The sequence below is a fragment of the Danaus plexippus genome, chromosome 4 (genome assembly GCF_018135715.1).
Source record: "Danaus plexippus chromosome 4, MEX_DaPlex, whole genome shotgun sequence".
Lineage (NCBI taxonomy): Eukaryota > Metazoa > Arthropoda > Insecta > Lepidoptera > Nymphalidae > Danaus > Danaus plexippus.
In genome coordinates, this window is record NC_083538.1 from 7,572,784 (window position 1) to 7,588,148 (window position 15,365).

At 29.1% G+C, this 15,365-nt stretch overlaps 1 protein-coding gene across 2 annotated transcripts in view; it reads left to right on the plus strand.

Annotated features, from left to right (window-relative positions):
- Positions 1–15,365, plus strand: part of LOC116768754 (CUGBP Elav-like family member 2) — a 202,225-nt gene that overhangs the window by 14,475 nt on the left and 172,385 nt on the right. For both annotated transcript variants that reach the window (XM_061524763.1, XM_061524759.1), the window contains exons 2-3: positions 428–460; positions 10,871–10,937. In XM_061524763.1, the coding sequence (XP_061380747.1) occupies positions 10,885–10,937 (53 nt within the window). In that variant the 5' untranslated portion in view covers positions 428–460; positions 10,871–10,884. The remainder of the gene's footprint in view (positions 1–427; positions 461–10,870; positions 10,938–15,365) is intronic.

Consider the following 15,365-nt stretch of genomic DNA (forward strand, 5'->3'; position numbering starts at 1 on the left):
ATCAAAGATATTTCATTTCATACGTCAAATGTAAGTGACATTAGCATCGGCCAGTTTTGTTTTATAAGAAAATATTTACTTTAAATGTTTGTAGGTTAGATATAAATTCTACAATTTGTGATATCGGTAAAGAGCGTTCCTCGGTTTAATGACACTAAGATGTTTATTTCGATAACAAAATCGTCGATTAATTCCAACTTATAATTTTCTAATTTATGATAACATATAGTGAAAATTACCATTTAAATATTTAAAATGTGATCTTTTAAATTATTTTTCAACTGAAATATATATATAAAAATATATATTAATTGCTTAACATGGTTTTAATCTGCTAATGTAATGTTAACTTTTACTGTCCCATGCAAGTGAATGCATCTGTGGAACTGCGAGCCAAGTATTTACAGATTATTCGTATTCATTCCAGGTTCTTCAACAGTCGGCAAGCTGGCGCATATAAGTGAGTATACAACAATGACTTTTATCGTCCGTGAACATATGACTGCCTGCGCATAATTGTTTTGATTCAGGCATTCATTATTCAGTAGATCTACATCTTTAGCGAGGATAGAACGAAATATCTCTGGAGGTATTTAAATTTTTGATATTTTCTGTTAAAATTCTAATTTAAAATTGACAAGTGTACTCTTATATAGACATAGATTTAATAAAATTTCAGAGGCCAATAACTCAAGGATAAAAATAGAATAATAAGAATCAAGTTCGTTAGTTTTGATTGTTTTAATTAAAACGTTGAATTTGTTTAATTTTCTTCCTTTGAAAAATTAAACAATGACATTTCAAAGCCTCATCCAAAAGTTAGAATTACTAAATACTAAAACAATATGAGAACTTCATGAAACTTTATCTTGAAACATAATTTTTCCCTAAAGGTTTGAGTTTAATAAGCAAACTCTTTACTTAAATTTAATTTGTCTTTTTTAAATCAAGTAAAACTGTGAAAACTTGAGGAAAATTATATACAACACTTATTAAACATACAAAAAAGAGCTTCAACTTTACGGAAAGTAACCCGTCTTATAAACCTAAATTTATTTTAATTTTCTCACAGTTAAGAATTCAATGTAACAAATACTCAAATATTAATAATAAATCGACGAAAAAGTAATATAAAATAATCGACGAAAAAGTACTATCAATATATGTTATCCTTAAATAAATGAATCCATTCTGAAAAATCTTGTAATCATTCATTTAAACTTCAACAAACATGTAAAACTTTTCCCTATAATATGAACGGGGTCTTAGAGAAAGCACTATTTGAATAGAGCTTTAAATCGACGAACATCTGTGAACATGTGATTATATAAAACCTTTTTGTTTTTATATCAAACAAAATATTCACGGCTATAATTCAGCTAATGCCACGAATATTTGATCTTTTTGATCTTCTTATGCTCAAAGCCAGATGTGTTCGTATAGAATATTTAGATGTTAAGAAATGAATTATTCACTAGATATCTACAATATTTCGAAACAAATTTATCAATATAACTCCATTGATATTCAAAAATCGAACATAACACATATTGCAGACTAAAAACTATAAAAACTGTTTTACGTCATCTCCTATATGCCTTTTAGTATCAGTTCATTTTTAATAAAAATCGCTCATTATCTCTTGTAATCTCTCTACGTCTCCCTTTTTCATATTTTTTTTTAATTTAATTGTCATTTTAACCTCATGTAATTCATTGATGAATATCACTCTAAATTAAACTTGTTAAAAACTATTTTCATTTGAAAAACGTTAATTATCGCATTTTTTCGGAATATTATTTAAACTAGAAAGTAGTCCTATCCTTTAAAATTTTCATTCACTTCTATTAAGTTTTAAAAAAATTCTTACCAAATATACCAAAATTAAAAAAAAAATCAGTTCTATAAATGTTATTTTTATTTAATTTTTCTAACTTTTCACTTAAGCTTTTCCGAAGTTTATGTAGAAGTTCAGATTATTTCTCCAAGGCTTTTGGAGTACTCCCAAATAAAATGGAACATGATTCACGTGCCTCTAAATCCTTTCCATTTTAAGATGAATCTTGACATGGTTATATTGGATGCCAGCGGCGAGAAGGCTTTTGTTTTTACTTTGTGATACATCCTTTTGTACATCTCTTTTAGACATGAAATGTTCTATCGAGTTTATTTATTGATATACTATTGCTTTGCTTGTTTAACTCCTCGTTTATTTTCAACTTCATTTATTTTGTCCAATTTTAATACTTTTTACTTCCTATTCAAAGTTTATGTATAAGGAAAACAAAGTAACGCCTAAGTATACACTAAACTACTATAAACTACTAGAACTCAAGTTTGTACTGGCACAAAGGTAATAAGAGATTCGGTTCTTCATTACACCCTCGATGCTCGCTCATTTGCCGCGCCTCAGGCTTCGACTCGAAACTTATTTACAATGAAAAGTAAATCACGCCATCGGGATCGATTAAGCCTTAAGACTGCAATTGCATTCAGCAATGTTTTTTGCAAAGCAGAAGTAAAATTTCTCAAATTAAAAAATACCTTACTGTAAACAATTTCTTATGTAGTCGTCTTATTGCAATGTTGTTGTATTAAAATAAATAATGTATAAACACCGTACCTAAAAAAAAAACATTAAAAATCTTTTACCTTCTTCGTAATTTAATATTAACATTTTCTTAATTGAAGGCCAAAATCTCGTAAATGACATCAAAGGTTCTTTGCGACAATTTATAACATCAATTTAAAAATATCACGCAGGCATTCAATGAAAATCACGTTACTTTATACTCTGCGTGACTTGGTAATTAATTGCAAAGGTCGCGAGTTCTTTATTCACCTTGTGGAAGCCCTAGAAACGTGAAAGGGGTGAAACCCTGCAGATGCGTTGCTATAGCGAGGTTCGATTGTACATAATTGGGGCTCGATTTCGAACTGATTCTGGTTTTCATCCAAAATCTAGTTATTTTTTTAAATAAAATTAAACACTTTGTAGCTATCGGTTAAAACTACATGTAATTTATACTACTATATTGAGATTAATGTAAGATTTAAATCAAAACAAGATAAAATAAGTGAAATAGAATTAGGTTACAAAAATAATGCCAAATTATCCACAAAGTAAACTCCTGATTTTCGTTGCTCTGCCAATTCTAATCTAGTAAAGTGGTGGTTAACTCAATTACCAACAGAACTGTCAATTATACGATCCCTTGTAATATTTCATAATAAAACTTTGTCTATCATGTTACAGAATTGAATTAAATATTTTGTTTCAGAGTTTCTTTAAGTGATATCTAAGATTTACGCGTGTGTTTATTTAAATTAAACTAAGTTTTTCTGATACTGTCTTTTTTGTTCTATTTTGTAACCAAAAGGGATTATGTGTAACCTCTTTTGGTTCCTATACAGCAACGTTTCTGCTGATTCCGTATGTTGTGTTATGTTTTGTGTGTACATTAATGAAATATATCAACTAATTTTACAATTACTACAGTAACAATAGATAGAGTGATTTGCAAAATACCGACCGGAAAGATAAACACAAATTTTTCATTGTAGAGGGCCTTTTATTATTTCATTTTAACCTTAGCGAATTCATAAAATGTAATTCTTATATTTTTTGACGACTTTAACTGTCTTTATTGAGTGATTGAAATTATAAAATTTCTTTTAAATTATGACGCAAACATGAAACTGAATATATTTATGATGACCACATTAATAACTCTCAAAAGCACACGATTATCGAGTGAACGCATTCTTCCAAACAAGCCATCAATTTCAATAAAATGATGATTGAAGAGAAAAAAACCGTCATCAATCAGGCGAGCTGTTACTTTGACAGCGCTAGGGTGACCAAACCCTGTATACTGAAAAAATGTTAAGTCTTATTTAATTAAAATACCTTCCTATTAATTTTACCAAAATATATTAAAGTTTGTGTTAAATTTGGAAGAAAGAAATAGTTGATTTAACTATATACATCCTTATACTATACATTGCTTTTTTTCATTTTATTTAATTTGATTTTATTATATATCATTATCATCATCATCATCATCATCAGCCTATCGGAGCCCACTGCTGAGCAAAGACCTCTTCTTGAATGGAGAAGGTTAGAGCATTAACCACCACGCTTGCTCAAGACGGGTTGGCGATTTCAATTTTATAATTTGAAATTATAAGACCAGGTTTCCTCACGATGTTTTCCTTCACCATCCATCAGTGGTGTCTAAATACTCTTAAAAAGTACATATGACTCGGAGAAGATCACATTGGTACTTGCCAGGTTTCGAACCCGCGCCCTCACGTATGAGAGGCGGGTCTTTAAACTACAGGCCACCACGACTTTTTTAATTATTATATATGATCCTTTGTATTTTTTAAATACAAAAATGAATAGATAATTTTGTTATGCAATCAGACACTTCGTGCGTATCCAGGGCTCTATTAAATTTATATTCCTTTCTAGATAAAAAATAAAAGTAGAAATTTTTACTTCATTAATCTGAAATAAATAAACCATAAAATAGAGTCCCTAAATTGTGGGTTGTTTTAACTAATTTCCATTTATCGTACAATGCTTTAAATAAATATACTCTGTGGTACTAAGATGGTATTTTTTTATATAAATTTCTGTTTACAAAGAATGATTTTGATTTTTTCAATTCAAGAATTCTCACTGACATATTAATTTAGTACATAAACGTCTTCCTGTTAAGATCATTGCATAGATGACATTCCAATGAAATAGATAGCAGTCTCGAAAGCAATCAATACAATATGCTCTATTTATAAATATCAAATCTATTATATCCTTGACAATTATTGAGAATACCAAGAATAACCTTGTTGTGTGTATACATCTCATATTAATTATAGTAATAAAACAAGTTATGAAAAACGACTTATTTGAAATGATAAAAAAAAATAAGTTTTATCGTTTTAGATGAAAACTTAAAATCAAATCAAAGATGCTTAAATTAATTTAAAAAGATCATGACGTCTGACAATCGGTGGAGTCAGCGTTTTACATAATCACATGTTAATACAAGGGTCGGGGAAATCCCTGCATTGTATATTTCCATACTACATTTTACTCCTCTTCGACTTGACTTTCAAACGAAATACAATAAAACATATCGAATTCAATATAATAGCATTAATGTAATACGATGTTCAGTGTAGGGGAGTATTTGCCGAGCATATTTTTTATTGTCAAAGCTAAAATTTAGTACAAATTTTGGAAAAAATTGAGTTGTATAATTCTAGAAATTTTTATTTTACTCGAACTCCATTTCGCTACAATAAAATACGTAATGACTTTATGAGTTAAATATGACAATTTTAATATGAAATATTATTATATGAAAATATAAGAAAACTATTGTTTTTTTTTTGCATTTTGCTGGATAGTAGTTAAGAAATTTTCCGACTCAATAGTATCTGTAACCGTCTGAATTACTGAGAGGGGCTTTTTTTTCTATTAAAAATTAATATTTCTTCTATTCTACCTTTACTTGATCCTGGAACTACACGCACGAACACTCTGGAACCAAATGCGATAAGTCGACCGGGAAATTGTTTCAAAAATAACCCCCCAAATTGAATAGTCGTAAGTGAGTTACGCAGAACGCTCGAGTAACCGCGGGGTCTGTTTTCGATATCATGACTTATAGGTGAAATTTTCTTTATATATATTAAAAAGGGATAACGGTTTTGAAATAGTTTTTTTTAAACAATACTAAAATATTTATTAGTTCCTAATTAATACATTTTTTTTTTGTGTAGTTTATTTGTTTTACCGGATTCTATGGAAGGAAGAGGCATCTAAGTTACCATATCCTGAAAATATTTCGCGTCACGAAATGTTTTTAAAAACATTATTCAAATCAAACATTTGGAAGTTAGTTTTTAAAACAACATTGTTTTTTTTTTTTAAAAAGCACATATTAATATTACTCATTTGTGCTAGAACTTTATAACGAAATAAACATCTTTAAAAATATACTTGTGAATTAAATAAAAAATCTTAATGAAGTAAATTAATTCACTTCAGTGATTAACTATAATTTTAATTTATTTAAGAAAATAGAAAGTTATAAGATTGTGTTAAATATTTTCTAACCTTGTGAATAATTAATTTTAAAAGATGAATATAAAAAAAAAATTGTCCTTTCTATAGATAATATCATTTTATATAAGATTTTAAATGAATGAATCCACTACCAACTTTGATGTTATATGTATGTCATATTTATTCCAATATAACAAAATCCACGTAGACCTTTTAGTTTTCATTGTCACAGGTCATATATACATGTATTCGCATTGCGGAACGTACGCTTATGTGAACAAGGCGATAAGGTAAATTTTTGACAATTTATTTTTAATGTTCTCATAAATTTTAATATCATTTATTAATTAAATAAATGAACAATGTTTTGGTATAATATGAAGTTTCAATATAAGACCGTACACTATTATTATTCATTTGAAATATTTAAAAAAAAAATTAACTGAATATGTTTTAAATTTGAATAAGTTGTAGTATGCTATGACCTATTGCTTTAGTTAAGCATTTAAAAATACCAAAATTTTAAATAATCTCTGTTTTTATTCCTTAGTTCATTACTGTTGTTCGGCATAAAATAGATTTGCCTCTGCTATCAAATAATAGAAAATAAATAAAACAAAGTTTAATATAAAATATTGGTTCAGATTAAACCAAAAATGAAATTATATTGTAAAAAAATAATAATAAACAAGTACAATAGGAAAAAAAATAATTAAAAGCGAAAGTAAGAAAAAAAATCCAATACATCTTAATTCATATTTAAAAATTTAAATATGGATCTTAATTGAATTAATAATATTCATCTAATGAACTATACCCAGTTCCTTTAAAAAACTGTAAACATGATAATGAAATAAAAACAAAACGAAAGTATGGCTAAAGGCCTAGGTAACATATACTTAAATATAAACAAAAGTTCTGAACCCCAATTCAGAACCAAGCATATTGACAGCCTAAACTACCCCAGCCCTAAACGCCAAGGGGAAGTAAATCAATACCTTAGAAATTTCAAACGTGATACCAAGTAATTTGTGAGGGGCAGATAATACACTATTAAAATGTTTGGACAAGGGAGAATATAATTGTGCTCGTCCCTTTATGAATTTAACGTTTTTCTCCAATTAATATTTAAAGAGTAGTTTATCTACTGTCGTAATATTGCTTTGGAATAGTCTGTTAAACAGTTTAATATATTTGAACAAAAAATATTTTCAAATATAACATATAAAAGAAAATATAGCCTCTATTATATTAGAATAAAAATCAATAAAATTTAATAAGTGTATTATGACAGCGAATGTACCAACAATAGCATGAATAGGCTCGCTCCCTATAGAAGCGGTTTTCTATACGATATTGGAATTCGCCGATAAAGGATTGGTCAACCTTTTTACCAGAATGCCATGTCCATATAGGTATGTTACATATTATATGATCCTTTGTGCTCTCAGATATTAAGGGATAAATAACTAGCATGATTCGGAGTTATCTGATCCCAGAAACTAGACGGAGCGTATAAAATGTCGCATTAGAGAAGTAAAATATGACAATATTTGGAAAAATAATATTATGGTCGGTTGAAATTAAGTAACTACATTCCACTAATAGTTTAACTGATTTTGTAACTTAATATAGGTATGGGCGCAGTGTTTTGAACATGGAACACTAAACAAATTAAAAATAAAGACATAGTTATATCATTATATTAAAGAAAGTTTCTGTGATTTTTTGTCAATTTTCACATGTTACAAAAAGTAAATGATAACAATCAATTTCTTTTACAGGGTAATATTTTTTAAGTAGTTACCACAATTAGAAAAATCTACAATACTCGTACGTACCTTGTATTATACTGGTCGAATGACAATAACAGAACAATAGAACAGACGCAATATCATTTAACTTTATAAATTAATTAATACTAGTAAAGTTTAATTTATTATTATTGAGAAAGAATTCATGAATACCTCTTTTACCTAAATCCCATTGTAACTCTTAACACAATATAAAATTTCAATAGCATTTGTTATTCAGGTTAAAAATATATTCACTGCTATACGAGTACAAAGAAATCTTATAAATAGAATCCTTCGCTGGTTATAAATGTTTCAAATTTCCTTGTCCCAAACATAAAAAGTTTCAAAAGACCTCTACTCACATTTTACGATTACGCGTCCATTTTCGATAATTTATATATTTTTTTTTCTTTCGCAAAGGCATAACTGTGAAACTTTTCGTATTTAGAAAAAGTTGTCCCCCAAAAATTCTTTTCCTTACGCTCTCTAAAAATTTATAATGAAATTCAGTGTTTAATAAATTATACATTGATGGAAAAGTTAAGATAACCCGAAAACAGAATATGAAATTAATCTTTGTGAACAAAGACAGAGGTTGTATGTGATTTGAAAGCTTAGTTGTAATATGGTTTTGATTATTTATTCATTAATATGATAAGATTGGTGCCCTTGACTTCGGTAAAGGAAATCGTTTAAGTTTACAAAATATATATCTGTAAGTTTAATTAATTTACTCTTATGTAAAGGAAGTCTTAAAGGACGGTGGAAATTTAGTTTGACTGTCAATTAACTTTTGACAATAAATAGTAAATATCATAGTCTTGTTGCTGATGCTTTTGGATGTTTATTTCAGTATTATAAGAAATAACATTTGGACCCACCAAAAAAAAAAAAAAAAACTATTTTTTCAAAGAATGGTTCTTAACATGTGACCTTTATAAAACATGATCAAATTAATCATGATGTCTTTTCTATTTCGTATATTCAATACCTTATTTATTATAAATAGTGAGTCAAAACAAAAAGCAAACATTATCGCCACAGGAATATTTTTGTTCATCAATATTTTAGAAATTATTTACCATAGTGTTTAAGTAAGATTACGTTTTGATTATGGTATTTAATCGTTTTAGAAACGATATCTTGACGAATCACACGCGTAAATACGTCTGATTTCATATTCACTCTAAACAACAATAATGAAATTTTTGCCCATTTCTACATACAAGTGGAACCAAATATTACTGTTTTTAGGTAATATAGGATCCCAATATCGATTTTCCACTTTAAACGCCCACTCAGCTACACGTTTAAAAAGGCAAAAGTATTTGTGTGCAATGATTTACGCTTCCTTTCTATTTCCCCTGTCACGTCGACTTTAAATGACAGATCTCGGAGGACAGGGAAAGATTTTAGGGTTCCAGGGTAATTTCGTTTTATTCTGTACGTTTTTTGCAAGCGAATTTGCGTTTTTTGCGTCTCCGTCCATTATGTGTCTGGCTTAAACTGTTTCACCTCTATTTCTTTCTTTTTCTAATAATAGGTAATTTTGTCTCATTCAAGAAAATATAAGAAGAAATAAAATTATACATTTTAATGATTTTAATGTATAACTTCTAATCATAAATTAAAATATCCTTTTTTTTAGTTTAAAAAAATTTCTCACCATAAACAACGGTAATGTGATAACAACTTTGAAAGTAAAATGTATACGTACATTTCAATGGCTTGTATATAAAGAACAACTTCGCAGTTCTTATATTTTTTAAATTAAATTTCACTCTAAATTCTAAGCATCTTCATGCTGTCATGAAGTTTCGTTAAAAATATTTTTTATTAAAGCTGTCCGTAATAAAAATGAAAACAATAGCAAAATGATACTCAGACTACCTAACCATTACCATTACTCATCGAAATAAGTAATCATCTGAAGGACCCCTTTTTAATTATGCAAAATCTGTCCCATTCATTAACTCCCTACCTCCTCATCCCACTGTTTTTATATAGGTGGAGATAAATATATATTTACTTAAATATTATGAGGCATAAGAGATGAATGGTACAATCTATTTTAATTTTACTTGAAGCGATTGCTTCCATCTTCTTCTATTAGGAAATATTAAAGCTTGAAAGTTCATTACGACCATCTTAGACTACAGTGATAAATTTTTCGACTTAGTAATAAAGTTTAATAAACCGCTTCCGCTATAATTAAACTCTCGAATCATGATTATTATTTAACAAAATCTTTCTTTAATATTACATTATCCTTACTAACCATAACGTGTTTCTTTTTGTTTAAATACGATTAGATTTTCTCATAAATTAGATAGAGGTCGATTATCAATTCAACCCGTTCACTGCTAGTTGGATGTCAATATTCATTTAGCGAGTGGGCACGGTTGCGGTGGCGGCGCGCGTGATTTGCTCGCTCGCTGCCCCGTCGCTGTAGCATATCGTGATGGGAATAACAAATATGTTCTGTCGAACGACGCCAAGGGTACCTTACGGCTGTCCCGAAAATATTTTGTTATTAATAATGCTTTGCCGTTTGAAGATTATATCCTATGGATATAAGAAACTTGTGTTGAATTTAGACGTCTATTTTTAAATCTCTTTTGCAATTTATTTTATGATGCTTTTCATTCTGTTAATCCAAATAAACTTAATGAGGCGCCTGGAACTTTTAAGGTTAAATGTAAAATAGTAACCAAGTAAAATGATAACATCAAAACATGAGTCTGGTGATTAGTACAAGTGAGCAAGAAAATCATAATTGGTAAAACTTCTGCTACTTAAAAAAAAAGTCCGAACAAACGCAATTAAATATATGTTGAAAGAAAATTCAATAATTTATTAAAGTTAACAATATTATTGGTTAATTTTGTTATAATAATAAGTGTCTAACTTCATATATTTTATTATAATTTAATGCAATAATTCACTTTTCCAAATAAGCTAATAAACTTTATTTGCTTTTTTTATATTTCAGATTTTTCACAGTATATGGGGGACATGGAGATGGAGGACTTCAAAATGCTAACATCGGGAACTGACAGGTAGGAATTTGATAACAAACATGAAATACGATAGAATTTTTGAAATAAAATAGTCTGTGACGTGATAATTATGAATCGTGTGCATTGACATTCAGGACATAATTGAAGCCTCTGTCAAATGTTATATAAGTTTCTATTCTATAATATTAATAATTCTTGTTATATCAATAACCGTTTTGAATCATTGCATAACTTTATAAAAACTGTCGATAGTTTTCATGATACAATTACAAGACAGTTACAGAAACTTCCGAAAAATCTTACCTCAATACACATCAAAAGATAAGGCAAAGTAAATAATATATTACCACACATCGTCATGTTTATCTCCGTGTTTAATTTTATATTTTTTATACATCAGTAGAAAGATTGTGGTTTTTCATTTTTAATCTATTTAAAATTAAATATTCTGCTACTAAAACCTTTTGACAATAAATTTATAGGAATATTCATTCTGACAATATTATAAATGCAAAGAGATTACACGTATATTTGAATAATTTAAAGTAGATGACTATCCTGAAAATATAATTGTTAATACACAAATAATTACGAAACGTCAAACTTGATGTCATAATATAATACACTTTAATCAACTTGAAAGCCTCAATCTTATAGAGCGAGTGATGTCATAGGTTTGACTGGCATGCATTAGATTCTTAGGGATACCATTCACTCAAAAAGATGAGGCTTGTGATAGCCGTTTTATCTGAAAATGTCGAGGGCTGAGAATGTCATGAGGTTCTTAATGTTGGTGATGAATGGGTTTTTTTACCATTTAATAAGCCATTCCCGTAATATTGTTTTTTTATTATTAATTATTTTCACTACAGTTTTTTTTTTCATAATTGAAGATATTCGGAGATGTTTCCTTAAGGAAATACTTTAAATTTGATTCGTAAATACATTTGTTTTAATTATGAATCTTAAAATCAATAAAATGTGTACAACGATCCTAAAATGAAACAATATACAAAGGTCGTCTGGACAAAGTCATCCATCTTGTTTTTTCTCCCCTTAGTTTGTATCCGTCAAAGTGCAATATCATCAAATCACTGTAAAAGAAGTTCCATGATTTGGATGGCAGGGGAATGGGGATAAAATATTACAACGGCAAAGTTTAGCTCGCATGAGGACGAGTTCACGAAAGAATGTTATATAATTAAAGCTATGATATGACATACAACAATGTTAAATTTACTATCAATATATATTTCATTTCACTTTGAAAAAAATATATATATACGATAATTTTTATTATTTGTAGAATAAAAGCATATTTTCAATTTTTTAAATGCAAAGAATTAAAATTTCAAATATGAGAGTTTTTTCGAATATAATAGAGTCCTTCGAAAGACACATATATTGCATCTTCACATTAACCATTTCTGTGACTTTTGACACTTTCTCCATTTGAAATACTATGATATTCTTCCCTAAAATATGTAAAATACCAACCAAGTATGCTATTTTTAAACTAAAACATAATACAAAAGTTTGTGACTACACAAAGTCGACTTACGACTGTTATTTTTAAAATGATTTAAAATGGCTCCAAAATAATTTTAGTGACTAAAATTTACCTTTGTTTATATATCTTTTAAATAATTATACAAAAACAAAAAAGTTAGAGCCTGTCGTAACTTATACTGTGTAACAATCCTAACGTCTTTAGTGGCGGCATCTTGTGCCGAGTCACTCAAGACGTATTTCATGGTACGTCGACTCACGAAATGATATTGTCGGGGATATGATTTGAGAGAGTAACAAATGTATTATGGGCTGCAGTCTTTGAGGACTGCACGTGTTTGATTCTGTATAATAATTCAGAATACTTAAAATTGTTTTCGATTTTTTACTATAATTGAAAGTGATATGATAGGCGGCATTTAGTTTGGAAATTAGGATGTTTTAGTTTCACTCAAATTAATCTTCATTACTAAATAGAAAATATTAAGATAAATATGATACGAATGTAAAATATGTATATATATCGAAAATTGTTATTAGAAAAGAAATAATTGATTCTCTGTCAGTTATTCCAATTAATATAACATATTCATAACACATCAAAAGGTCGACTGAAAGTGCCAATCATATAAAAATTATAACAATGTGACAGTAAGCAGATGATACAAAGAGGTTAGCAAATGAGTCGTTAAGCGTATCGGTAGAGCACAAATAGCCTGATGCGTTCACGCACGCGCGGTTGTCCTTCGGTCAATCATGCATGTAATGCACCCAACTTACCCGATTGATCAATGTACCGTTCACGTGAAACTGCCTTCATGATATTTTTATATCGATAGCCTTAATTTTTAGAATAGCATAACAAATTTTATAATATTTTTTTTTACGTAAATTTTATTACAGTTTATAAATTTCAAAGAACTTTACCAAAAATCACTTTTCTCATTCACAGTGATTTTAATCGAAATTTTAAATTTAGTTTTAGTTCCAAAAGTATTTTTTTTATGAAATCAATATAAGATAATGACTTAAAAATATTAAAAAATAATAAAATTTTGCGTAAAATTCAAGAGTGGCAAAAAAATCCAATAAAACAGTTTTCGCTCGTATGTAGTTAAATTAAAACACGGCCAATATATTTTGTACTAGTTTTTGCCCACGACTTCGTCCGCGTAAATTTCAGAATCAGTAATATATAGCTTTTACCCGTGAATTCATCCGCATTGGATAGTTTTTTGTATAGTAGTATGAAAAAACCTTAGCTGTATTTGTTTGTACGTATGTTTGAATTGTGCCAAGATGGGATGAGGCCATACTAAGTGTGATTGTCATAGGTTTGGTTAGGTTAATACATTTTAAGAAGAGGATAGGTTACTGCAATAGATTTTTATATACGATGATTTTTGTTTTTCCTTCCTTGGCCAGAAAAGTAATTTTTACCATGGGAATGCGTTGTTTTCCTTCCATCAAAAGTAACTCATGTCCTTTCTTAAGTCTCAAACTATCTCCTTACCAAATTTCATTTAAATCTGTTCAGTAGTTTAAACGTAAAAGCGATCGGCCCGCCTGAATTTTCCCATGGGAATGCGTCATTTTCCCGGGGCAAAAAGTAGCCTATATCCTTTCTCGCGTATCAAAATATCTCCATACCAAATTTTGTGCAAATTGGTTCAGTACTTTAGGCGTGATTGAGTAACAGACAGACAGACAAAGTTACTTTCGCATTTATAATATTAGTATGGATTTCGAGAAGTTGAAATATATTTATGTACAAGGATCATTAACTATTGGCCAGTTTAAAAAAATGTTTTTATCAATTTAGATTTGGTTTGTATCAGCTTTGTCTCTAATCCTTAAAACGTCAAACATAGCTGAAATAAATTTTAGTCATACCCCACATTTTTCTCGACCGTATAAAATACTTCCTTACAAATAAACATCAAATAATCACTACTTCAGGTAGCAAGGCAAGATCAATAACCAATCAGCCACCAAGAATTAACCTCTCCTCTTTCGATTACTGCTAGTGTCTAAGCATTTCCAAGGAAAAGCAATAAAGTCGTACCGTCTACCTCTAATATTTTTTCGATATCCATTACATAGGGTTTTATTTTCTGGAAGACACGTTTTCTTATTTATTCTTACTCATCTTAATATAATAAGGTAGCCAATAACAAGGAAAATTACCAAGAATTGCACTTTATGATATTATAAATAGTATTCCGTACTTAACTCTACCCTCATTCTATATTTACATATATAAGTTCATGTGTATTTGATATAAGTAAACGTTTGTTTTTTTAGCAGCAACATCTTGTAAGCGACGCTGTGGTAAACAACTATTGCGTAATATATTTTTTAACGGTTTCTTAAGTTAATTAGTCTTATTGTATTTATTTATTTCTTTATGATAGGTATCATTTTTGTAAATAAAACAGTTTATGGCTGTATAACAAGAATTGACATTTGTCTAATTTCTGTATTTTTTTGTACTTTTGTTTGATTTCTTAGTATTCAGTTTGCCATACAACTTCATTAATCATTGTAAATTATAGCGGAATTCGAATTAAATTCACATTTTATAAATAAAATAAAAATGTAATAAAGAGACGAAACCTCTTAGCATTCAATGGATTCACCGTGCGGGTGCCGGGTCCATCGCGTTGCAGGGAGAGGAGCTACAACAGTGCCTGGAACTTGCGACCCACGTGCAGGTTTAAGGGGCCCCTATCGAACGCGCGTTAAATGCTCACCTCCACTTTTCCAGCTCCTCTCCCTACCTAACCAAATTTGAAAAGAACCTACTAGGGCTGGCTTCAAAGTACGTTCCAAGAATGAATTGAAATGAGTTCTGGACAGGCTCAAGTCTTTTAGTGGGTTGTAGAGAGATTTAGCCGTTATACCTCTCGCTTCCACTTCTACCGCATATAAATGTACGACGCATCTATTTCGAGTGAG